This window comes from Capra hircus, chromosome 19, assembly GCF_001704415.2.
Source record: "Capra hircus breed San Clemente chromosome 19, ASM170441v1, whole genome shotgun sequence".
Taxonomy (NCBI): domain Eukaryota; kingdom Metazoa; phylum Chordata; class Mammalia; order Artiodactyla; family Bovidae; genus Capra; species Capra hircus.
In genome coordinates, this window is record NC_030826.1 from 39,123,681 (window position 1) to 39,148,214 (window position 24,534).

General features: G+C 52.4%; 1 protein-coding gene across 1 annotated transcript in view; it reads left to right on the forward strand.

Annotated features, from left to right (window-relative positions):
- LASP1 (LIM and SH3 protein 1) overlaps positions 1-23,655 on the forward strand; it is a 40,087-nt gene extending 16,432 nt beyond the window's left edge. The window contains exons 3-7 of the mRNA XM_018064990.1: positions 252-336; positions 7,587-7,694; positions 17,484-17,631; positions 18,257-18,360; positions 20,574-23,655. Coding sequence (XP_017920479.1) covers positions 252-336; positions 7,587-7,694; positions 17,484-17,631; positions 18,257-18,360; positions 20,574-20,747 — 619 coding nt within the window. The 3' untranslated portion in view covers positions 20,748-23,655. The remainder of the gene's footprint in view (positions 1-251; positions 337-7,586; positions 7,695-17,483; positions 17,632-18,256; positions 18,361-20,573) is intronic.

Consider the following 24,534-nt stretch of genomic DNA (forward strand, 5'->3'; position numbering starts at 1 on the left):
GGTGATCTGAAACTCTTAGTATCTCCATGGCCTCCTGTGGAGTTCTTGGTGGCCATCATTCAGACCTGATGTATCTTCCCAGTTCAGCCCATTCTGAGTGAGAAACACTTGCCTCCCTGCAGCCATGGGTGGTGGGCACTGTGGTCCTGATGCTGGGGCAGGGGCCACCCAAGGATAAGGGGGTGAAGAGCCCAGAAGTTCCCAGCCTCTCGCCCAGGATGAACCCTACTGTGTTGTTTTCTGTCCTGCAGACACTACCCCAAGCAGTCCTTCACCATGGTGGCTGACACCCCGGAAAACCTCCGCCTCAAGCAACAGAGTGAGCTGCAGAGTCAGGTGAGGGAGTGGGGCTAGAGCTGGGGCCTGGTCTGGGGGGGCGGGGCCACCCCTGGGTTTGGCAAGAGCTTCCTTCTGTGGTTACTCAGCAAGGTGCTGAAATCCAAGCACTTGCCTAGTCTCCCTGCCCCCACCCCCAGTTATTTCACATCTCCTGACTTGATCAGCGAAGTGGGCCAGAGTGTGCCCACCCACCCCCTACCTAAAGTGGGTTGGAGGGGTGTGGGTTTCAGATTCTTTCTGCATCAGGAATTTTGTGGGAGGCACCTAAAGCCCACCTCCTCCAGGAAGCTGGTCCCCTCTCCCTCCCATCCTTTCACACCCACCCTGAAAGGAAGGTCCTTGGGATGGCTGCCAGTGGTTAAGACTCAGCCCTTCCACTGCAGGGGACACGTGTTTGATCCCTGGTCAGGGATTGACCAGGGAGAGTGAAGTTACACAGTTTATCCTCTAGCCATGTCGCCAACCCTCTTCTACCTGTCCTAGGGCAGGCTGCTAAGGGAGCCTTGCCCCAGGGGCCTGTCCTGCCCGCATCTCCTTGGTTTGATTTTCCTGAGCCCCTTCTCAGAGGGAGCCCTACTTGCCACTGCAGTAGGGGAGGAGACGGGGTTCCTGCACCAGGAAGAGAGAGCTGGGGCTTCAGGGGTCACTGAGGAATAAGCAAAAGGTCCAGAACCTTTCGATCAGAATGGCTTATGCTGACTGGGGGTCTGAGAGGGCTTTCAGGACAAGCCTGGCCCAGATTGTAGGGTGGGACAGAGTGGGGCTTTAGCAAAGACCTCTTGGGGAATGGAACCAAGTGGGCAGGGTGCCCAGGACCAGGAAAATGTCTTGGAGGAGCCACCTGGGCCTCAGAGGGGATCCCTCCTGATCCCTCCAGGTGGGGCTCCTGCTGCCTGATCTTGATGTGAATTCTCTGGCTCCCTGTCTCCCAGTTGGTCACATGAAGGAGAACTAGCCCTGGAGTGGCAAAGACTTTACATGCATTCTCTCATTTAATCTTCCCAGCAACCTGCAAGGAAGGTGCTGTTTTCCCATTGTACAGATGGGGAAACTAAGGCTCAGAGACAGTAAGGGGCTTGCTGAAATCATACAAGTAGCAGTAGCGGTAATAACTGTATTAGTAGCTGGTATATGGAGTGCTTCGTGTTCTGGGTGTGTTAGCGTTCATGCCTCACAATGGTTCTGTGCAATTGGCAGGATCCCTCTCACTTTACGGAAGAGGAAATAGGTGCTAATGACTTTGAATGCCAGTTTGTCTGAGACTTGTATTCTTTCCAGTTTTCCACCCAACTCCCTAAGGAGAACTATCTCTAGTTTGATAATAAACACGGTAGTTCCTCTTGTTGGTGAGAACTATTATAGGTTAGCAGATACTTCAGTTACTTCGCCTCATTTATCCTTGACTTGACTGCAGGCGTCAGAGACAGGGAACCAAGGCTCTGAGAGGCACTGGACTTTGCCTGTTGACACGCACTCTCGGTGAGCTTTCAGGATCCAGGCTCTGTTTTCTTCACTCCCGAATACAGTGACCTTGACCTTGTGCAGCCCTGTGAGCCAGGGGTTCAGGCCTCCCATGTATCCCACCGTGATGGGAGAGCGGGTGCATGCGTGCTAAGTCATGTCCGACTCTTTGCGACCCCATGGATTGTAGCCTGCCAGGCTCCTCGGTCCGTGGGATTTCCTAGGCAAGAATGCCGGAGTGGGTTGCCATTTCCTTCTCCAAGGGATTTTCCTGACCCCTGGGATGGAATCCACATCTCCTGCATTGGCAGTCAGATTCTCTACCACTGAGCCACCTGGGGACAGGTAGGGGAAGCTAATTTGCCCCTTAGCACAGCTCACATCTACCAGCCCAGGCTCCGCCCCCGCTGTGGTGTGAAAGCCGCAGTCACTGTGGGGGCTAATGTAGGTACCAGAGCCCAGCTGACTGAGGAGGGCTGGGTGGCTCAGCTGGCAGAAAGAAGGTTTGAGATGGCACTCAGGCCCGGGCCTGATTTGCACAGGGAATCCCCTGGCCAGGCCCTGACGACTGCCTTAGGGACTCCGCATCCTGTCTCGGGTAGAAGGGGCTTCATGGGGAGAGCGGGTCAGAGCATTGTGGGGTGACCTGTACTCACCCCACAGTGTGAGAGGAGTGTGGGAGTGTGTGTACACACTCAGGCAGAAGCAAGGGATGCACACACACACACCCGCACACACCTACTCTCAGGAGGAGAAAATCAAACCCTGCTAATTCCCTCAGCCTTTATCAGTCCCACAAAAGCTGGGCTGGAGCTTTTTGCCTGTGGAACTCAATCCCTTCCTAGGAGGAAGCACACCCTGCCCACCTCCAGACCTGCCCTGTCTCCCAGGGGCTGGCCCACTGCCTGTCCCCAGGGTTCCGGATTCTTGGGAGGGTGGGGAGGTCACGAGAAGGCCAGTCGCTCTTCATGAGTCACCACGGGGGTCGGGCCTGACCTCATTCAGTTGTCACAACCACCTGATGACGGAGGGACTCTTGTCCCCTTGCTACAGACGGGGACACAGGTTAGAGGCCATGCAGAGCCAGCTCCCTGACAGAAGTCAGGCCCTTTGCTCTCAGCCCCTCTGCGGCCTGCTGTGGCGCCCAGCTGTGCGCACTAATACCCAGGATGCATCAGCCACTGGGGGGATGGTGCAGGGGACGAGGGTGGCGTTTAGAATGCAGAGTCCTCGGCCCCACCCAAGAGGGTTTTGGTTGCCACTTCTGGGCCGGGCCCAGGGAGCTGCATTTGGGCAGCCCTGGCGATTCTGATGAGGGCTTTTGGTCCTGCAGACCTGCTCTGAGCGGCTTAGAGCCAGGCTGTGGGGTAGAGAGGGAGGCGAGGAGCTGCTGTGAGGGGTGTGAGCTGAGGCTTTGCATCGAGGCCACTGCTCTAATCTCCTGCAGTTGGGCTCTTGAGGGCTGGGGCTAGGGGTTGGGAGAGGCAGAGGGTGGAGAGGGGTCCTGTCCTCTTTGCAAGTCTGGCTCTGTCTCCTGCTTCCCGGGCTGTGTGCGCTCAGTCTCACCCCTTTGGCTCTCAGTCGTCTTTTCTTGCCTGGTAAAATGGGGACCAGTTGCCTCGATGTTGAGGGCTGGGCCCGAGGCTCTGAGGCTTGGAAGGGCTGAGTGGGCCTGGCTGGGGCCGTGGGCCGTGACAGTTCTGGTTCCTATGGCCACCATGGGGGCTGGGCAGGCCACTGTGGCGGGAAGGGAAGCGGGAGCCTCCCTAGCTAGCCCGCCCCACCCGCCAGGGGCCAGCCCCCGGCTCCTTCCTGGGCCTGCGTGGGTGTCTCTCTCTCTTCTGGCTCTGGGAAGTTGCCTGTGGTATTTCAGCTTTGTTTTCCTATTTCTAGACTGGTTCCCAAAGTGGTACTTTCGGTGTCTGGGACACCTGGAGCCTCCCTTGTGGGGGCGGGTAACCACAGGGCTGACCACAAATGACCCTCTGGGTGGGCCTGTCCAGACCTGGCTGAGGCAGAGCCCTGGTGGCGAGGGCCTAGCGGACCTCCACCCCCTACCCACAGGGCAGCTCTCCCACCTGAGCCCCAGGACTAGTAAGAGGCAGCAGCTTTGGGGTGGGGCTGAGCTGGGGCTGTCTGTGTGGCCCTCTGAGCTCAGACAAAAGTGAAAGGAAACGATGTCTTTAATTTTACCCTCATCATCCTTGGTGCTGTGCTTGGGAAATGGCACGGGGCACATGCCACAGGGGACAGGAGATTGTAGCAAAGTCCTGTGCCCTGCCCTGCTGTGTGCGAAGTTCCCACTCTCTTACCTTGACTCTTATAACCTGCAGGGTAGGCAGCATACCTGCGTCACTCGTACCTGAGCCAGTTGAAGGCCAAATCCTGGATCTGCCCTCAGTAGCTCAGTGACCTTGGACCAGTTATTTAACCTCTCTGAATCTTACTGCCTTTATCTGTAAAGTACAAATTACCTCTCTCCAAAGGTTATTGTGAGGATGTTAGTATGTATTAGGTATTTAGAACAGTTCCTGGCATACAGTCTGCACTCAGTAAATGTTCACTATTACTATTCTCCTGGAAAGGAGAGGAGATGGAACTTGGATATGATAAAGCTAAGGAGTATTAGACCTTTTGATGACTGCTTCCAGACTGACCTTTCTCATTAGCTCTCCTCCCCATCTATGTGTGTTTACTCTTAAAATAATTTCTTTTTTTGTTAGAAGTGGGTGGGTTACATAGTACGTGGGTTTAGCACATGGTAGGTACATAATAAGTAGGAATTGTTGGTATCATTTTTTTCAATATATATATTTTTAAGTCGTGATCTTTCCTCTTACATTGGGTCAGTAAGGCAGTTGTTTTTCAACTTATGCTGCCTGTTCGGAGATTTTATTTTTGCATTCAATTCATTCATTATTTACCCAACAAACCTTTGTATCTACTATTTGCTATGGTAAGTGATGAACGAGCTAGAATCTGGAAGAATAATAAATCTATATATGAAAAGTAGAATTTCTTAGGCCCTGGTTGTTCAGGCCTGAGGGGCCTCAGGCATCGCTCCCCTCTCTACCTTGGGAGTGTCCAGGTGGGAGGCTCAGACAGGCAGCATTCAGACAGGACTCCTGAGTTGAACTGACAAGGCAGGTTGAGTGACCTTGGGCAGGTCACTTCCCCGCTCAGAGCCCCTGTCACATCCTGGTGAGCCATCCCAGAGGAGGGCAAGCACTCCAGCTTGGGTGATGAACGAGGTTCCACGTGGGGCCCTCCCCAGACTTCTGGTTCCTTGACTTTTACCTCTGCCAGCTACTCCAGCTCCAGATGGCCAGAGAATCTTCCCCACCTTGATTCTCCATAATCGGGAACAGGTGCTTAAATATGGTCAGAAACTCCAGAACCAGGAGGACTTTTATTGATCAGCTGGCTGGCCACTCTCAGGAGACCCAGAGAGGGGGACCGACTTGCCCAAGAACACACAGCAAAGTAGTGCTGAGCACAGGCCTCCGTCCTTTCTTGCCCCCTGCTCCTTCCAGCCCCGCCCTCTCTGGGCTGCCTGTGCCAGCAGTGAAATGAATTATCCTTCCCCAGCAGGGAGGGAGAGGCAGTTCCTGAGCCTGGGAACCAGCTGATGTCATTGTAGTGTTGCCATGACAATTATTCCCCTGGATTAGGGGCCTGACCCTCCAGAGGGCCAGGAAGTGGAGGAAGGAGTCAGGGACTGGTGTTTGTTCAGCACTTGACAAAGCACCTTTACACTTAACCCTTGTCCTTGCTTCCCTGGTGGCTCAGACAGTAAAGCATCTGCCTACAGTGCGGGAGACCTGGGTTCGATCGTTCGATCCCTGGGTCAGGAAGGTCCTCTGGAGGAGGAAATAGCTACCCACTCCAGTACTCTTGCCTGGAAAATCCCATGGATGGAGGAGCATAGTAGGCTACAGTCCATGGAGTCGCAAAGAGTCGGACACGACTGAGCGACTTCACTCCACCTCTTCACTTATCCTTGCACACTGAACCCTGCCGTGTGCTTCGTATGTGTTTGTTGCTTTAAAGCCTCCTGTATCTTTGATTTGAATGGGTGTGTCATGATCCCCATTTTACAGATGTGGACACTGAGGCCTGAGAGGTTAAATCAGTTGCCCAAGATCACTCAGCAAGTGGGAGACAGCCTGTGTTCATACCAGCTCCCACGGGCTCTTTGTTCTTGCTTGGTGGTAGGAAGCCCCCTCTCCATTATGGACAGTCCTCTTACAGGTGAGGAAATCAAGGCCAGAGTTCTTGGATCTGGGGCCTCTGCATCTGGAGCGACACATTTTTGACTCTCCGTGCTTTACCTTTCTTGATGCTTGCTTCCAGAAGGGTCTCCCCCTCAACCCACCCCTACCACTAAGAGTCGCTGTGCTGGCCCAGGCCTTCTTGGAAGAGCTGCTGTGGGGCAGTTCTAGGCCCTTGGGGTGGGTTGGTACCTGGACCCACTGTGTTAACTTCCAGTCTGAGAGGACCTAGCACATCCAGGCCTTTATTTCAGTCTGGGTCAGAACAAAGGAGGTTCTGGAACCTTTTAGCAACAAGAAACCCTTGTTGGATGGGTGAGCTGGGGCTCTGGAGACAGACAGGGACCCTGACCCCTGGGGGGTGCAGAGGAACCAACAGGTGTGTGTTGTCAGTCGGGTCACAGTGCAGCTCAGCCCTGAGGCCAGATGACTCCATGCCTGGGAGAGGCCTGGAAATTCCCAAGGTCCTGGGCCTTGTGTCCTGGACTGACCTGCCTCCAGGACAGTGCAGCCTGCATGGAAGAAGTCCAGGCAGCTGGTGGGCTTTGGAACAGCTGCTGCCGAGGTGGACAGTAAAAACTCTGAAAGCCGGAGGAATAGGTTCCTGTCCCAGGGCCATTTCTAGCCTCCATTCTGCTCTTCAAAACCCCCAGGGGAGGACAGTTTTCATATTTCAGTTCCTTTAGTGCTTGGGAAGTCCTTTCTGAATGTCTGACTTAAGTCCCTCTAGTACTCAGGTTTCCATGGAATACTCAGAAGAGAGGGGCATTGGAGGGGGTGGTAGGGGTCTTTCTTGGCGCTTCAAAGCCTGAAGTGCTATCTGTCCCCCACCCATTTCATCCCCTCCTGTGGTGCTGACCTCAAAAGCCAGCCTGGCAGGCTCCAGGCAGCCACCGGGGCTTGTCAAAGGCTCATTGATTGAGTCTTCTGAGTGGCTGTCTTACCGCCCTCCTTTCTGGGCACCAACTTTGTCCCTTGGCACAGCCCTCACTCAGAAACTCCCCCAGGCTCTCAGTGGGTAGGACCACATCCTGGCCAGGGTGAGGGCTGGGGCAGTCCTTGGAGCTCTGGAAAGAACCTTTTTCCTCTCGCCGTCAGGCAGGATGGGCCGTGGTGAAGGTTCAGGAGTCAGGCAGATGAAAGTTTCATCCTGTTGGCTCTGAACTTGTGCTGCTAAGCTGTGTGAGCTTGGGCAGGTGACTTTCCCTCTCTGTGGCTCAAGTTTCCTTGTCTGTAAAATGGAACTAACAATAGTCTATAGCAAGACTTAAATGACAGTTCATGTAAAGCTCTTGGCACTCAGGATACACCAAATATGAATACATAGTAATAGTTTATTATCATCGGTCTGATACTTTTCGGCCAAGGTTTCTGCCTGGAGTTGGGAGGTGGGAGTGGATGTCGCTGCAGCGGGGGTTCTGGTCAGGGTCTCTCCTGGCTGGTTGCTGCAGGCTGGAGCCCTCTCTGCTCCCCCTGCCTCGACTCTGATTCCTCTCCACCACCTTGGTCCTCCAGGTACGCTACAAGGAGGAGTTTGAGAAGAACAAGGGCAAAGGCTTCAGCGTGGTGGCAGACACGCCCGAGCTCCAGAGAATCAAGAAGACCCAGGACCAGATCAGTAATGTAAGGTCCCCTGCTCCGCGGGTACTACCCTGACTCTGGCGCTCCCTTCTCGTTTCCTCCCCACCTGCCTGGCAGTCGTGCATGAGGCCAGTTCTGTGCCGCCCCTGCTTTCCTCTGCAGGCCTGGCTGGTGCCTGCTTGAGCTGAGGGAAGGGAAGGGTTTGGGGTTCCCAAGATGCCTTTCCTCTGTGCACCCCCAGATTGCCCTTTTGATACCCTCTGCCCACATAATATTTCCACCTTGAAAGAACTGGACTTTTTTGGGGGGTGTACAGGGAGGGCCTTTGTGCTCAATCACCCCCCTCACCCCCTACTCTCTCTGAAATTTCCCCCCCTCCCTGCTGGCTATGGTGAGGGCCAGGCTTCGGACTAGCTGTTTTGTCTGAGCACAAAGGTCAGAACTGGGTGGCAGGGGTGGGGAGGGGCTGGCCTCCCCATCGACTGCCTCTGGGTGCTGACATTGCAGTCATTTCCGCCCTCCTTCAGCCTCCTCCCCCACCTCGGCTTGCTCTTCCTTCCTGTGTAAAAACCCCAGTCGGGTTTTGCTCGCTGGCTCTGCACCCCTTGGCCTGGCCCTCCCAGGTCCAGGGTGGTCACCAGTGTCTAGCCATGGCAGGGCTGGACGTGCAGAGTGGGCGCCCCTATGACACCTGGGGCAGGGGACAGGCCTCAGTTTCCTGCTTGGCGGAGCCCCAGACTAGCAGCCTGTGTGGCTCTGGGCTTGTGGGGAGGCTGCTTAGGGGGCTTTGGGCAATGCGGGGGCACTGCTATGAGCCACAAGCACGGACATGGCTGCAGGCCTGTGTTGCTCAGAGTCCCATAAAGGACTGGGCAAGCAGGTGTCTTCAGGTCTGGTTCAGGAGAGGTTGGCAGGTTGCCTGGTGTCACTCTGGGCTGAGGGACTGGACAGAGGCTTCAGGGGCCCTGAGTTTTGGGTGGCCTATCCGGCATCCAGCCCTCAGACCTCCTTTATCAGGCACTCCTGGAAGTGAGTTGGACCACTGTTAGGGCTGACTTGCTGTGGCTCAGGTAGATGTCAGAAGCCAGGACCCAAGCAATCAGAAGTGGCCATGTCTGAGACTTTGGCTCTTAAACTTTGATCAGCAGCCTGCAGTATGAAATACATTTCATGTCGTGGCCCACTGAACAGGCTTGCTGACTTATTTAAGAGAAACAGAACCAAAACTTTCAGGAAAGAGTGCTCTACCACTTAAAGGGCATTCGGATATTTTCTGTTCTATTTTAGTTTGTTAAAGATGCTGGGTTTCACAATTAGATTGTTGACCCGCAGCTTGAAATTCGTGTCTTGAGGAAATGGAGTGCTTCCCTTGGGCTAAGATGCCTCTGACAGCTGTAATCCCCTCTTTGCCTCAAACAAGGCCTGTCTCAATTGCTTCTTTATTAGCTAGGGCCTGGCCTCAACCCGAGAGCTTCCCTGCAGGTTGTGCCCAGAAGAAGGTGGGAAGAAGGTGTGGGTCTCAGCTGTCCTCATGGAAAACAGGAGGGAGGGGAAGCCTCAGGTAACAGGGAAGGAATATACAGAAAACTGGGCTCCTGAGTCTTTAGCCTCTGGCCTTTCATTGTGAAGACTGTTATCTGGACACCTGCTCCCTTCCTACAACTGCAACCCCCCAGCACATTCACTCATTGTTTCCAGCCTGTGGCTTTTAGAAGGGGGAGGCAAGCCCAGTCATCCTTGCCTGCTTTTCTGGAACTCTTCCAGAATACTCCACACCCAGCCTGTTGCACCTGTATTCCCCAGCCTCTCCCCCACAACTAGTTATTGGAGGTGTTAATGTCTGAGGAGCCCTGGTAACAACTCACTCTGGCCAAGACACCCACATTTGGGCAGATACCATCTTATCAGTAGCCACAGGGCTGCAATGAGCTGATTGTCGTCCATCTGAGGTGGGGAGGTGACTGATGCCTGACCTGGTTCTGCTTTTGCAGCTTTAGCTGGGACCTCTGACACATGACCACAAAGCTGGAAGACTCTTGGTTTTGGCAAATGCCGTTAGTCTGTCAGCTGTGGGCTTCCAAACAGCTGTACTTCCATCTCTTGAAAAGGTTGATTGAAGATAGAGGCTAAAAAAAAAGAAAATGCATCCTGAGGCCTCCTCCTGGGACTGCCTGGGAGCAGAGCCCAGAAACTAGCATTAATTTTATCTCCTTTTTAGGAACTAGCAATTTTTTTAAATGTTTATTTCTTTATTTATTTGGCTATGCTTGGTTGTGGCATGTGGGGTCTAGTTCCCTGACCAGGAATCGAACCTGAGTCCCCTGCACTGGGAATGTGGTGTCTTTGCCACTGGAGCACCAAGGAAGTCTCAGGAACTAGCATTTTATTTTTAAAATTATTCCTGTTGTTGTTTTTTATCTTTTCTTCCATTTTTATTGAGCTGTAATTGACATGCTGCAGTGTATACGTATAAGGTGTCCAGCATAATGATTTAATTTACCTCCATCATGAAATGATTATCACAACAAGTTGAATGAATCATCTCATATAGATACAAAATTAAAAGTGATTGATAGAAAATAAGATTTCCTTTTTCAAGAACCAGCATTTTTAACACATTCCTTGAGTTCCCTGCAGTGTGAGAATCATCACCAAGAGTCTGAAAAGAGCTTCACCAAAGGTGCCAGTCCTGGCTACATCCCAGAACCCCCAGGGAACTTTAAACCATGTTATTAAATTGTCCTTCCTCCAGAGGAGTTTTGGGAAAGATGATGTCTAGAGCCACGGCTTCTGTTTTGTATCCAAAATAGTGTTCCTATATGAGCTTGTCACTCATTTCCCAGGTTGTCGTCAGATGCCGCCTCGATTTGTGAGGAAAATGTCAAGCACTTAGTCTGAGATAAATATTGTCCATTGCTGTTAATTTAAAGGTAGACTTTGGTTTCTGCATGGTGGTGAAAGAAGGGATATGGACTAAAGTTTGGCTGAAAAGTTGGGCCTTTGTCTAGAACTAAAAATGTGTGGAAACTTGGGAGGCAAGGTGCTAGTAAGTTAGGCCCCTGTGGTGTGTGATCGACTCTTTTTCAGTTGAAGTATAGTTGGTTTTCTATTCTGTGTTCGTTACTGCTATATAGCAAAGTGATTCAGTTATACTGGGTTGACCAAAAAGTTCACTCGGGGTTTTCCATAGGGTGTTATGGACAGAATCAAACAAACTTTTTGGCCAAGCCAACATTGATCTGGCCTTTGGGCGCCAGCTCTGATGGCTGTGATGGATGGGAGTCTCTCTTTTTTCGGCTTTGCTGGGTCTTAGTTGCTGCTCCTGGGCCTTCTCTAGCTGCAGTGCACTGCTCTCCACCTCCTGTGCACGGGCTTCCTGTTGCGGAGCAGGGGCTCTAGGCACGGGCTTAGTTGCCCCACAGCACGTGGGATCTTCCCAGACCAGAGGTCAAACCTGTGTCCCCTGCATTGGCAGGCAGATTCTTAACCACTGACCCAACAGGGAAGCCCTAGACAGAAGTTTTTAATTGCTGAGTCCCTTTTACTAGGAGCCCCTGCCTTCAAGTAGGCAAGTTTTCATTTACCTACATATTTCCTCATATATAGATTTCCTGTATACAGTTTTGGGTCTTTTTAACTTTTCCTTTTTCTGTAAAGTATAACACATACACACCTGTGTGTGTGTTCACCATGCAAGGCAGGAAGCAGAGCATGACAGCCCCCTGTCAAAATAGAGCTTTCAAAGTGTTCAAAAAACAGACATAACTCTCATGTAGTGAGTACCTATCATATAATTAACTTAATTATGAGGAACCAGCTGGGAGCATCTGACAGGCAGAGGTGAGGCCTAGTCTGTGAAAGAAAGCACTGGATATAATTAGATACAGAACTGGTTAGTGTTCTGCCATTAGCTGCAGAACTAGTTAATGGCCTACAGGACTGTAAAGCCATAAGCTTTGGAGATATCCTTGCTACAGGCAGAAATCTTTTGCATTTCTTACAGTCAGAAATAATTAGCAGCTCATATTTCTTAAATGAGCTTCAGTCCTTATGCATGCATGCATACATGCTAAGTCGCTTTAGTCCTGTCTGACTCTTTGTGACCCTGTGGACTGTAGCCCACCAAGCTCCTCTGTCCATGGGATTCTATAGGCAAGCATACTGGAGTGGGTATGCTCCGGGGGATCTTCCTGACCCAGGGATCGAATCCGTGCCTCTCATGACTCCTGCACTGGCAGGTGGGTTCTTCGCCACCAGCACCACCTGGGAAACCCTTCGGGTCCTTATAGTTTGAGCCCAATCAGTAGTAAATAGTAAAGTCAGAGAAAATTCTAGCCCCAGAGTCAAATGGCTGGCGCTGGGCTTGTTGGACACCCTGTATGCTTTTTTTTTTAAGTATGGAATCTTTCTTTGTTTAAAACTGAAGTATATGTTGTGTTGGTTTCAGGTGTACAGAAAAGTGATTCAGTTAACTTTTTCCAGATTCTTTTCCCTTATAGTTTACTATGAGGTGCTGAGTGTAGTTCCCTGAGCTGTAACAATAGGTCCTTGTGGTTATCTGTTTTATATTTAGTAGTGTGTACATGTATCCCAGACTCCTCTAATTTATCCCCCCTCCATAGCTATGCATTTCTGAACACTATAGTTTTGTTTTCCCCAATTTTGAACATACATTGTTTTTTTGTGTCGTATCCTTGGGGTAACACTGGGCTTAAAGCATCGTGACGCTATAGTTTATTCTTTTCTGTTGCTGTGTTATATTCTGTTTAAACTGCTTATCCCACATTTTGTTGATTCTGGGGTTGATGGCATTTGGATTGCTTCCGTGGCTATGGACAACTTCACACGTATTTCCTAGCGTTAACGTGGAGGGCAGGTGTCGCATCTTGGAGGCTATGTCTCCTCAGCCTTAGCAGATAACGCTGAAATACTGTTCAAGCAGTGGTATTGATTTACCGTCTCGCCAGCACTGGTGAGAGTTTCCACTGCTCTGTATCCTTAGACTTGTTCAGTTTAGCCATTCTGATTGTGCGTAGTAGTATCTCATGGTTTTAACTTGCATTTCTCTGATTAGTAATGAAGGCGAGCACAGATTTACATTTGTTTTAAAAACACAATAGTGTTAGTCTCTCATGGGGAACACAGCATTGCTTAGTGGTTGAGAATGAAGGAGCTGATGGGAGGACTCATTTATGCACCTCTTACCTACCTCCTGAGCCTTGGTCTCCCTGTCTGAAAAATGGGGATGATCATAATACATTGTTCTTGGGCTGGCTGAGAAAAGGAAATGAGTAATGCATATAAGGGCACCACAGAGGCCCGCAACAAATGGAAACATTGTTAGAAAAACCAGACCTTGGCTGGTGAGTTGATTATTCCATCCAGAGCCTGATATTCCCTTCTTGGCTGTGATGTGGAATCATGTGGGAGCAAGTGTGGAGTCAGACCTTGGTTTTCCACCACAATCAGGAAGGAGAACACGGGTTCAGAAAACAGACCATCAGCTGGCAGAGAAAATGTGTTTTCCACAGCTTTGGAATGGATCCTCAACAAGTCATCCTGGAGTCCTGGCTGGCAGGGCCCTGGATGAGTGGGGAGGGTCCTCCGGGGCCTGGACCCCTCCACCTCCATGCACTTGGATCTCCCGGGCGTCCTTCCGGGGGTCCCAGGACATTTTTTGGCTGGGCCTCTGCTGACGTTTCTGAGCTTATGGTGACCCCTTTTCAGGGCACTTAGATGACTGGAACTTTGCTGAGCCTGGGACTGAGCTCAACCAGGGCCTTGGCCTCCCTTTTGGATGTGCTCACACCCTTTAATGTGCCTCTTTGCTTCTCAAGCTATTAGGTTGATCAGCAAAGTAATAACAGTTTCCTTGTTTCCTGCGCAGGGGAGGGAGAGGAAGTTGAGAGGACTGAGATTTTATCAGGTGGCCCCCTGGGCGGAAGGGCGCTGCAGCCTCACGTTTCTTAGTCCACTTCCGTTCTGCGATGCTGCTCCTGACTTCAGTGCCTGGCGTCCCTTCTCTCGAAGTTAGGGTGACCTTGTGATTATCATCCCTTTTGAAAGCGAAAGGGAGTGCTATTCATATTTGTTCTAGAAGACATGAACTGGGGCCAGGGGCAGACTTGGGCGTGGGGTCACTTGTCCCAGGAAAGGACCTGACCAGCTGTGGCTTTGTCCCTGTATGACCGGCTTCAGGCCTGACTAATGAAAGTCACTTCACTTCTGTAAAATGGAAATTAAAGTGTACCTATGGGACTTTTTTAAAAGGCTGATTATTGTCAAGGCCAAGGGAGATTATATGCAGAGAACTCAGTGAAGAGCTGAGTCAAGGTTATTACAGTGAGCAGGTGGTTCCTGTATCGGTGGCGGGAAGGGTTCTCCTGTGTTCCGGCTGCCACTGCTGTGTCCACCTGGATCAGCTGGCCCTGTGTAGAGTGGCTTTTTAAGGAGCAAGATGGATCCCATCAGCCACTTGTGGAAACGAACACACGTCCACACTTGCTTTCAGTTCTAGGATTTGGCTAGGTTCCTAGAGGTAGCTGGAAGCCTTAGGACCACATGGGAGCAGACGGTGCCGTGGCCTCTTTTTAAGATGAGGAAGTCCAGGCCCAGAGGGGATAGGACTCTTGCAAGTTCACATGAGCAAGTGAATGGCCCGTGAGGTGTGGGGGGGACGTGCAGTCCTCGATGAAGGACTGAGTCTACAACGGGATGGGGGATGGGGCCAAGACGTGCTTCTTCCTCCAAGAGTCACCCCTTCACGAATACAGAGCTGCAGCCTGCCCCTCAGCCCACATCCTGGCTCCCTCAGGGCCCGGGGCAGGCCTCTGTCTGCCTCCCCATGGTCACCGGCTCCCGGGGTCAGGCCTCTTTTCATTACTGGAAAGTAAACACGGGAAGCTAACCTTTCCCACCCCAGGACAGAAGTCAGAAGGGCAGTTGCCTTGAGAGCCTGGAGGCCTCTCCTTGGCCCCACTCCCCCACTACTCCTTGCCAGAGGAGGGGGGCACACTGAGTGGGCTCAAGAGAGACTCTCACCTTTTGCCCTTGTCTTAGGGATCTGAGAGCAGGACACTGGCCCTTGACCTTCACCTCTTAGGGTTCTACTTCATGGGAGTTTGGGGATCCTGTGGGTGTTCAGTCTGACCAGGGCCAGCTGTCTGCCCTTCAGTTTATTTTGCTCTTTGGGTGTGGGTCCTTGCTTGGGCATGACGGAAAGGGGTGAGAGGAGGAGGGAGGCTCATCCTGACCCAAACCCCTAAGTGAGGCACTCCCTACCTCCCCACCGGCCCATCCCAAGCTGTGCTGCTGCCTGACCTGTTCTCCCAGCCCGGGCTGCAGCAAGTCACCACCATTCAACAGTGGAAGAGCAGCAGGGAGATGTGGGTGGGCCCAGTCGACCACCCCTGCAGACCTGTAGCCCGGAGCTTCTGGCTGAGTTTTAGTCTTGCCTTCCTTATAAAGCGGATGTGAGAAAGCAGCAAAGAACGTGAGAAGGCGCGGGCCACAGGAGCACCTGGGCTCGGACAGCTGGATCAGGCAGGGACTTCCGGGCACAGAGTTGCAGGTTCCCTCTGCTCCTGGAGGCAGGGCAGGCTTTGCCCCTCCTTACCCTGTCCCCCTCACCCACCCCCTCTTCCACCAGGAGCAGCACAGGGCAGGATCCTCGTGAACAGGAGGTGAGAATCAGCCTCCAGGCCAGTGGTGGTCTGAGGTCTGGAGAGGATTCAGGTCTGGGTCTGCTCGGGACCAGACCAGCTTTCTGTGTCCCCCTTTCTGAGCTTCCTCTGCGGGGGAGGTGGGGGGGACTGCCCCACTTCCTCCCCAGCCCCAGCCCAGCACTCCCGAAGCGCTAACCATGGACCGTCCACCGCTCCTTGGTTGCTTGCCTCCTTTCCCCTAAGTTTCCTCTCTGCAAAGTCAGTAGGTCCTCAAGGTGCAGTGTGGGCATGTTGCCACTGGGAATGCAGGCAGAAAATCCCAGAACTCCTGACTCTGCTTCTTTTTCATCCTTTGTTTTATTCATATTTGTATGTTTTACACACAAATGTGTATAGACATTTCATGGGTGTAAAGTGGTACTTCTGTGTAATTTGGGAGGATTATGCTGAAACAGATATTACCAACAGGAAAAGAGGGGGCAAAGAGGGGACAGCAGACGTTTTCTGTAGAGCTCCAGAGAGTAAATGTTTTAGGCTTTGTGGGCCAAAGGACCTATCAAAGCTACTCAGCTCTGTAGTGACGGCGTGAGAGTAGCCAGAGATAATAGGGAGATGAATGGGTATGACTGTTCTAGTAGAACTTTATTTCTGGACACTGAAATTTGAATTTCATAGAAATTTCATGTGTTACCATCTTATTCCTTTTAACTCTCCACACAGGCTTTAAACATTACTAAACATAGTACCTATTCTTAGCTCATATGCAGACCATGAACAAATGGGCTGTGGGCTCATGGACCAGAGTTTGCCAACCTCTGCTCCAGATCACTGGTTCTCAAACTTGAGCCTTGAAGACTCAGACTCACCTTGGGGAGCTTTTAGAAGTGCACATGTCTGTGCGTGCTAAGTCACTCCAGTCATGTCTGACTCTTTGTGCTATGGATCATATACCTACCCTATGCACTGTAGCCCGCCAGGCTCCTCTGTCCGTGGGATTTCTCCAGGCAAGAATACTGGAGTGGGTTGCCATGCCATCCTCCAGGGGATCTTCCCAACCCAGGGATCGAACTACGTCTCCTGCGTTAGCAGGTGGGTTCTTTACCACTAGCACCACCTGGGAAGCCCCTTAGAAGTGCATATTCCCTCCAAAAAAAAAAAGAATAAAGGTGCATATTCCAAAACCCGAGCCCTGAAAATTGTAGATTCTATGGAAGGTCCTGGAACCTACGTTTAGCAGATAGTCTGAAGACCAGACTTTAAGAACACAATTCTGGGTCCTGGTGGTCCTTGGTGAAGACCTGGGGTGTGTGGCTTCTTCAGGTCTCTTTTTGCCCATTTTTTAACCTGAGGAGAGAAGGAACTCATCTTCCAGATACTGACATACCCTCGGAGAGGGCCGGGCTTTTCTTGTCCTACAAGCTGGGGTCTTCAGCGGAGCTTTATGCGGTCATGCCCACAAGAGGCGGAATCACCTGCTGGTTAAGAACACAGGCTCTGAAATCTCCATGAGCATGGGTTACTCATGTTGCTGGTAGTGCTTTAGTCTCCTTGTCTGTTATATGGGGCTATGCTGTACCCCCGTATAGGTGCTGACATGGTAAAATGAGCCTGTGATGCAGAACTCCTGGCATAGTGCCTGGCACCTAGCAGATGCTCTGTAAACCAGAGTCACTGCTATGGGCCAGGGTGGAAGTGGGGCAGCTCCAGCTCTGCCACAGGGACATAAAAAGGACTACCTACATTCGTCTGGTGCTTTCACTTACATTCATTCCCTTCTGAGAGGAGTGGCAACCCACTCCAGTATTCTTGCTGGGAAAATCCCACGGACAGAGGAGCCTGGCAGGCTAAGGGTTGCAAAGAGTCAGATATAGTTGAGGCACTAACACTTTAGCTGACATGGCCCTTTTACATCCGTCATCTCATCACATCCTCCAGCAACCCCTGAGGGGAGGTCCTGATGCTCACTCTGTAAGGAGGAAACCTGGCCTGGTGAGGTAAAGTGTTTGTTGGAGGGCGCGTTGCGGTACACCCCTGCTGAGGACCTGGCTCTCTTCGCCTGGAGTCCTGCAGGAGTCTCTCCCGTCCCAGGATATTGAATGGCAACGGAAAAGGGGAGCTTTGGTTGGTTTGCTGTGGGTCCTTCACCCAGTGCTTTCTGTCCCTGCAGATAAAATACCACGAGGAGTTTGAGAAGAGTCGCATGGGCCCCAGTGGGGGTGAGGGTCTGGAGCCCGAGCGCCGAGATCCCCAGGAGAGCAGCTACCGGCGGCCCCAGGAGCAGCAGCAGCCTCACCACATCCCCGCCAGCACCCCAGGTGAGCAGGGGGGCTGTGGGGACCGAGGATCCTGAGGCAAGGTGGGGAGGAGGTAAGGGGGAAGCCTCGAGTACGCACACGCATATACAACCAGGTCCCATCCCTACCCAGGGCATGAACACACACACACACACACACCCCTACCCAGGGCATGGACACACACACACGCGCACACACACACGCGCACACACACACACACGCACACACACACACACACCCCCCTATGCAGGGCATGGACACACACACACACACCCCTACCCAGGGCATGGACACACACACACACACACACCCCCCTACCCAGGGCATGGACACACACACACACACACACACACACCCCTACCCAGGGCATGAATACACACATATGCATGCACACACACCCCAGGTCCCGTCCCTACCCAGAGCATGAACAGGGTCAGGGCTGTGCTGGCCCCTGCTGTGATGGGGAGGGTGCCGCTGGGGCGTGGCAGCAGCATGTGTGCACACAGACAGAAGCCCTTGGGAAGTGGGAGTTGAGAAAGCTATGGGGTTGGAAATACACGACATGGTCTCGGGGAGGAAGGGGGCGGCTCTGGGAGGGTCTGGGTTTGACCGGAAGGTCCTGAGCCTGCCTCCTGCTGGCTTCCAGTGTACCAGCAGCCCCAGCAGCAGCCAGCAGCCCAGTCCTATGGTGGCTACAAGGAGCCTGCAGCCCCGGTGTCCATACAGCGCAGCGCCCCAGGCGGCGGCGGGGTGAGTGGCCCTGGCGGAGGGAGGTGTGGGAGGTAGGGTGAGCCTAGGGGAGGCTTCCTGGGCGTCCCTTTAGAAAAGACGTCCCTTCTTGGACACCCTTTTTTTTGTTTTGTTTTGTTGGACAACCTTTAGGAAAAAAAACGCAGGCAAGACAATTCTCAGAGAAATAAAGTAGCCTGAGATAAGAGACCTGCTGAGGCCTCAGGCTCCAGATGCTCAAGGGAGGGAAGGAAGAGCAGTGGGTCTGAGAGGTCATCTGAAGGCTAAGGTCCCAGAGAGACCAGTCAGTGCTTCAAATACTTACTGAGCATGTTCTGGACAGAAGGGATTTGGTCTGAGTAACAGTTCACCTTTCTGCCCTCTTGGAGCTTACATTCCAGTCAGGGAGACAAACATGAATAGATAAGTAGGTATATGGCAAAAGGTCATAGATAAGCAGTGAAGAAAAGGGGTGGGGGCAGCAAAGGGCTCAGTACAGGAATGAGTGGTGGAGAAGAACAGCAAGTGTGAACACTTCTGAGGCAGGAGTGTTCTAGGAGTGTTCAAGGAGCAGCAGGAAAGCCAAGGTGACTGGAGAGGGATGAGGTCTGATCACACAGGGACTTGTAGGCTTCAGGCTTCCTTGGGGGCTCAGACAGTAAAGAATCTGCCTGCAATGCAGGAGACCTAGGTTCAATCCCTGGGTTGGAAGGATCCCCTGGAAGGGAGTGGCTACCCACTCCAGTATTCTTGCCTGGAGAATTCCATGAACAGAGGAGCCTGGCACGCTCCGGTCCCTGAGGTTGCAAAGAGTCGGACATGACGGAGCGACTAACACTTGGACTTTCAGGCTGCCAGGAGGCCATCATGATTGGCAAGCTGTGCAGAGTAAGGGCTTTGACTTGTGTTTTCAAAGCTGGCTTCAGCAGCTGTGTTGAGAAGCAGCAATAAAAAGCTGAGGGTGGGAGCAGGGAGATGAGCTGGGTGGCTGTTACGGGATGCAGGTGCAGATGGTGGTGACTTGGCCCAAGAGATTAAAGGCACAGTTGGTGGCAGGGACTGAGGTCACTTCAGTCATTCCATGAGAGTTGTGACCTCTTTTTTTGTGTGTATGTGTGGTTTCTAATATTTATTCTTCTGGTTATAAAAGTAGTACATGAAGAGCATTGGATTGGGAGAGGTTATGAATCAATCCTGCAGGAATTAAGTTACTTTCTCGGAACCTGTATTTCCTCATCTGGAAAGCAGGATAAGAAGCCTAGAGGGTTATGATCTCTTATTCCATAGTCTTCAGGGCTGATGAAGCTGGTTTCTGCTGGGTTGAGGGGGGAATTGGAAGTTTTGTGCTAAATAGGATAGGGGGCCTCTGAAGGGTTTACAGCCAGGAAGTAACTTCATCAGGTTTGCATTTTGGGAAGCTCCCCCTGAGATCACAATAGATGAACAATGGGAGGAGGCAGACCAGGGGAATGGAAACAGAAGGTCTGAACAGGGTCTTGGAGGTGGGGTGGGGTGGTGGGGCAGATCCTGGAGATTTCTAATGGATTCATCCAGCCTTGGACCCAAACGGATCCCAGAACCTGGCCTGGGGGACCCTAAAGGCTAAGCTGACTCCCAGAGACAAGTCAGTGTCAAGGGCAGTGATGGTCAGAGGACATTAGAATCTTGCCTGCTTCCAAGATTACAGTTGGATTTCATCTGTTTTTATTGGACATTGCCTAGAGCTGGCGTTTAAACACGAGACTTTGGCTGAGGTTGGAAGGTGGGATCTGACAGGTACTTCTTGTATCACCTGGAGTTTTTTCTCCCAGGAGTTGGTCTTTATCCTGAACTTAAGAACCAAATTCATCAACAGCTTCAAAAAAAACCAAGAAAGACTGGTGTTTATAATAATACAGATAATAGCACGCAGGGCAAGTCATCCTTTTATTTATTTATTTATTTTCAAGTCATCCTTTTAAACTCAACCCAGCATGGTGTCCACTGGACAGTACTGTATTCAGTTCCAAGGGACAGGGTGGAGGTCCTGTAACCTCCATCCCTGTTTGTGTCTGGCCCTTAGGAGGTGCCAGGTGCATTGTTAATAAGGTGATCGCTCTCAGAAAGTATGACACAGAGGTGAGAAAACTTGAGGCAGAGCCTAGTCCGTCCTTGTCTCCCAGCTGCTGGTCCCCTCTGCTCTGGGGTCCCAGAGAGGTAGGCACCCCTGACTGACCGTGCCCCCACCCCTGCAGAAGCGGTACCGTGCTGTGTACGACTACAGTGCTGCCGACGAGGACGAGGTCTCCTTCCAAGATGGGGACACCATTGTCAACGTGCAGCAGATCGACGACGGCTGGATGTACGGGACCGTGGAGCGCACCGGTGACACGGGGATGCTGCCAGCCAACTACGTGGAGGCCATCTGAGCCCGCCGGGCACCGCCCGCCCCATCCGTCTTCAGTGCATTCCACAGCATCGCGTCTGTCCTGGGCGTGACCTGTCCACCCTTCGGTGTCTCTGTTTTTTAAATTCTGCGACAGCTTGTTTATCCTCCCCCTCTTCCAGCTTCTTTTGCCGACCGAAGCCTTGTTCTGCCATTTTCACAGCGCCCCTTCTGGCAGGTTTTCCCCTTGACCAACTTCTTGGTTTTCTCTCTGGATGGAACACGTGTGAACCGCTCTGTGGGAGGCCAAGGCCTGTGGGGATGGTCTGGGTGGGTGACCCGTTGGCTCCCAGGGCTCTGCCTTCTCTCTTTTCTGCCCCCTCAGCCCCTCCTACCCACCTCCTCCGACATCCAAACATTCCAGGACTGGGGTGAGCCCCAGGACTCCCAGAGGAGGGGCTCCACACATTCCCAGGAGTGGGACCCTGCTGCCCGTGCCCTGGGATGGGGATGGGGGTGGGGAGGGTGCTCCTGTTGTGCCAGTGAGATGGGCTCTGCCTCTGCTTCTCAAAGATGGGGCTGCCGGCCCTCCAAGAGGTCCCCTCACCACCCTCTTCCCGCTCAAGGTTGACAGAGGCGGGTAGAGTGCCTGCTTTGGAATTCATTCATCCTCCCCCACATGGTTCCTTTTCACACTGTGATTTCACTCTCCTGCTCACCTGGGCCTGGTGTGGACGAGGAGCTGGACGCTCAGCTTGGGTCCGGGTCTCACCTTTCTGCTTTAGGGACAGCTGCAGGAAAGAGGGGAATGGGGTGTTCTCTTTGCAGCCCTTTTCTCTCCCTCCCACTGAGTCTCCGGGGTCCCTGGCTTGCCTCCTTCTGAAAGATGGGGCAAGGAAGCCTCAGGCCTCTCGGCTGTGCAGCCCAGCCCCTGAGACCTGGTTAGACGGGCCGCTCCTCCTGGGAAGGCAGCTTGGGGCCTTCCATGGCCTCCAGCCACCCACACCACCTGATCTGACCCCAGGGGGACTGGACTGGGCGAAGCCATAGCCCGCTCTGTATCTCCACAACTTCCTCGAGGGGGAAGGAGTGGGTGTCTGCAGATGTCTGTGACAGGCGAGTGTGAGTGCGAGCGTGAGAGAAGCAGGCAGGCTGTGGGCTTTCAGGAGGGTGCACAGAGGGGAGGTCCTTGAGGGCAAGAAGTTCCTTATGTTTTCTTTGGAATGAGAATCCTTCCTTTCCTTCTATCCCTGAATGGAGGAAGCCCCCCCCCCCACCTTTCCAAAGTGCAGAAGTGAGGAGGGGGTGTGTACTTGGTGGGGGCTGATACTGGGGCCTGTAGCTTGCTGGCGGAAGGGGGAGAGGAGAGACTTCATGACTCCAGGCAGATACCTTCCCCCATCTCTGTGTCTTGGGCTATAGAATAGGGGCTGGGGGACCTGTGTCACCTACGCTGTGTTCCCCCCTCTTCCTGCCCTCCCACCCCCTCCCCTGCCCCCAGCTCGCTCGTCTACCTAAAGCCTCCCTGAAGTAAAGGGAGAGGGTCCCAGGGCTTACAAAACTGGAAGCGCAGACCCGGGTTGAGGAAGGGAAAGATGGTGCTATCTCCAAGTCCCTTCTTCACTCTTGGGTGGCTGTGACCACCCTTGCCTGATTTTATGCATCTCTGGGCTTTCCTGTCACCCTTCTGGGTCTCCCCCTCCCATCTTTACCCCAAGTCCACTGACTCAGGCCCTACAGTTGACATCTTTGCATCCTTGTGCCTTGCAGGAGAGGGAGGGGCCTGCAGGCATGTTTAACATCTAGTCCTCACTTCTTGTGAGTTGACTTGGGAATATTTACCCCTGATCAGAGGCTTGAGCCCCTGCCTGACCGATCCTTTTCCCTCCTTGGCCACAGCCACGGTGAGGGCGGGTGGAGAGTCTTATATTGGGCAGTGTGGGGGATGAGGGAAGCAGAGAAGGAACAATTTTGGGAGCCGTGGGCAGACACTAGTCCATTCTATTTCCTCTTAATCTCAAAGCACAATGTGGATTCTGGGACCAAAGGTCAGAGCGACATATCCTGTTGGAGAACCTGTGGTTGGCAGGGAAGTGAGAGGCTGGGAGGAGGGCTTGGGGAGCAAGAAGTAGCCTGTTTTCGTTCAGCCTAATTTTTCTTCCAAAACAAGGCAAGCCAGCCACTGGAATCTTGCTGCCAGCCCTTGGTTCCTTCCATCCTAAAAATAGGGGACCTTTTCTCACACACCCCCAGAGAGAGGAGGGACTATTCACACTGGTGCTGAGGGACCTAGGGGCTGCTGAGAGTCCTTATTCCTTTCCAGAATCATCCATCCCCAGCAGAGCACAGAACCTGAGGGCTGGGCCGAGTCCCTGGTCTTGTCCTACAGTTCACAGAGGGTTGTTTTTTTTTTAGCCAGTCTAATCCCAGGAAAGAAGATGCAACAAAGCTAGAATGTGAATATAACTTTAGTGGACCAATAATAAAATGCAAGGAGCCCAATGGTGAGAAAAGTGAATTCTCTCAATATCACTTCCTGTTTTCTTCCTCATGTCCCTCCAGGGAAAAACTACTTTATTGCTTAATTTCTGCCTTTTCCCCCTTACATATGCACTTTGGGGCCTTTTTTTTTTTTTAATAGCTGGAAAAAAAAATACCACCCCACAAACCTGTATTTAAAAAGAAATAGAAATGATCACGTGAAATTTGCCTCTGTCCAAACATTTCATCTGTGTGTGTGTGTGTGTGTGCGTGTGTGTGTGTGAAGCCGTCCGTTCATCTTTTTATATGGGGTGGTCGTCTTTTCTTGGTCTGTTTTGGTCCCCTCCCTCGTGGGCTTGTGCTTGGGATCAAATCTTTCTGGCCTGTTAATGATTCTGAACATTTGACTTGGACCACAAGTGAATCTTTCTCCTGGTGACTCAAATAAAAGTATAATTTTTACCTGCGGACTTGGCTTGCTCTCTCTGGTCCTGAGGTGGTGTGTGTGTGTGTCCTGTCTCCTTGGGGGCATTTTAGACACACTTTTATCCCCGTTTGACTTTATGAACAGCCCTATGAAAGAAGTAACTGCTTGATATCCATCTTACAGGTGGGGTTTCCTGAAGCCCAGAAAGGCAGTGGTTTGGTGGGAGTCACACCAGCTAGTGGCTGGGCCGGAGGTCTTAGGATCCCAGTGTGATGCTCCTGGCCTCCTGCCATGACCTTGACAGGAGCCCTGCACCCACACACTTGTATCTCCCAGGCTCAGTTCTTTGCTCCAGGTGCGTTGGGTCTGAACTTTGACCAGGTCAGGCAGCCCGCCTCCCCTTTTCTGCCGGGTTGGGAAAAGAAGGTGGCAGAGAAGGAATCCAGATCCTTTGTCCGCAGCTTGGGGCCACCAGTCAACCTCGTGCTGTGGCCTTGTGGAGAGGGGCGTTCTTCACTCTGGGCACAGAATTCAGGCTTCCCCTGGCTTCAGGATAGCAGCAGGGTGGAGAGGAAAAGGGCTTTCCCCAAAGTGAGAGTCTTTGTGATCAGATGACACGGCTGCTCCGAGCAGCTGAGCAGCGCTGGGTGGGATAATTACAGATGGTACTGACACCTGCTCCCCCTCTGACACCACGGGCGGCTTAATGTGTCCCCCGTAGCAGGCAATGAGTTGGCAAATCTTGCCTCCATTGGCCTGCCTCCTGTTTGCTGCAGAGCTGTAGCCCCCTCTCCCCAGGAGGCTTCATTCATTCCCCTTTTCAGGACAGTCTGCTTGGGAGGGAACCAGTGCCAAGTCTCCACTCCCAACTCATAAGACACTCTTTGCCCTGCCTCCCTGTGCGAACCTACGCGAGCAGTTT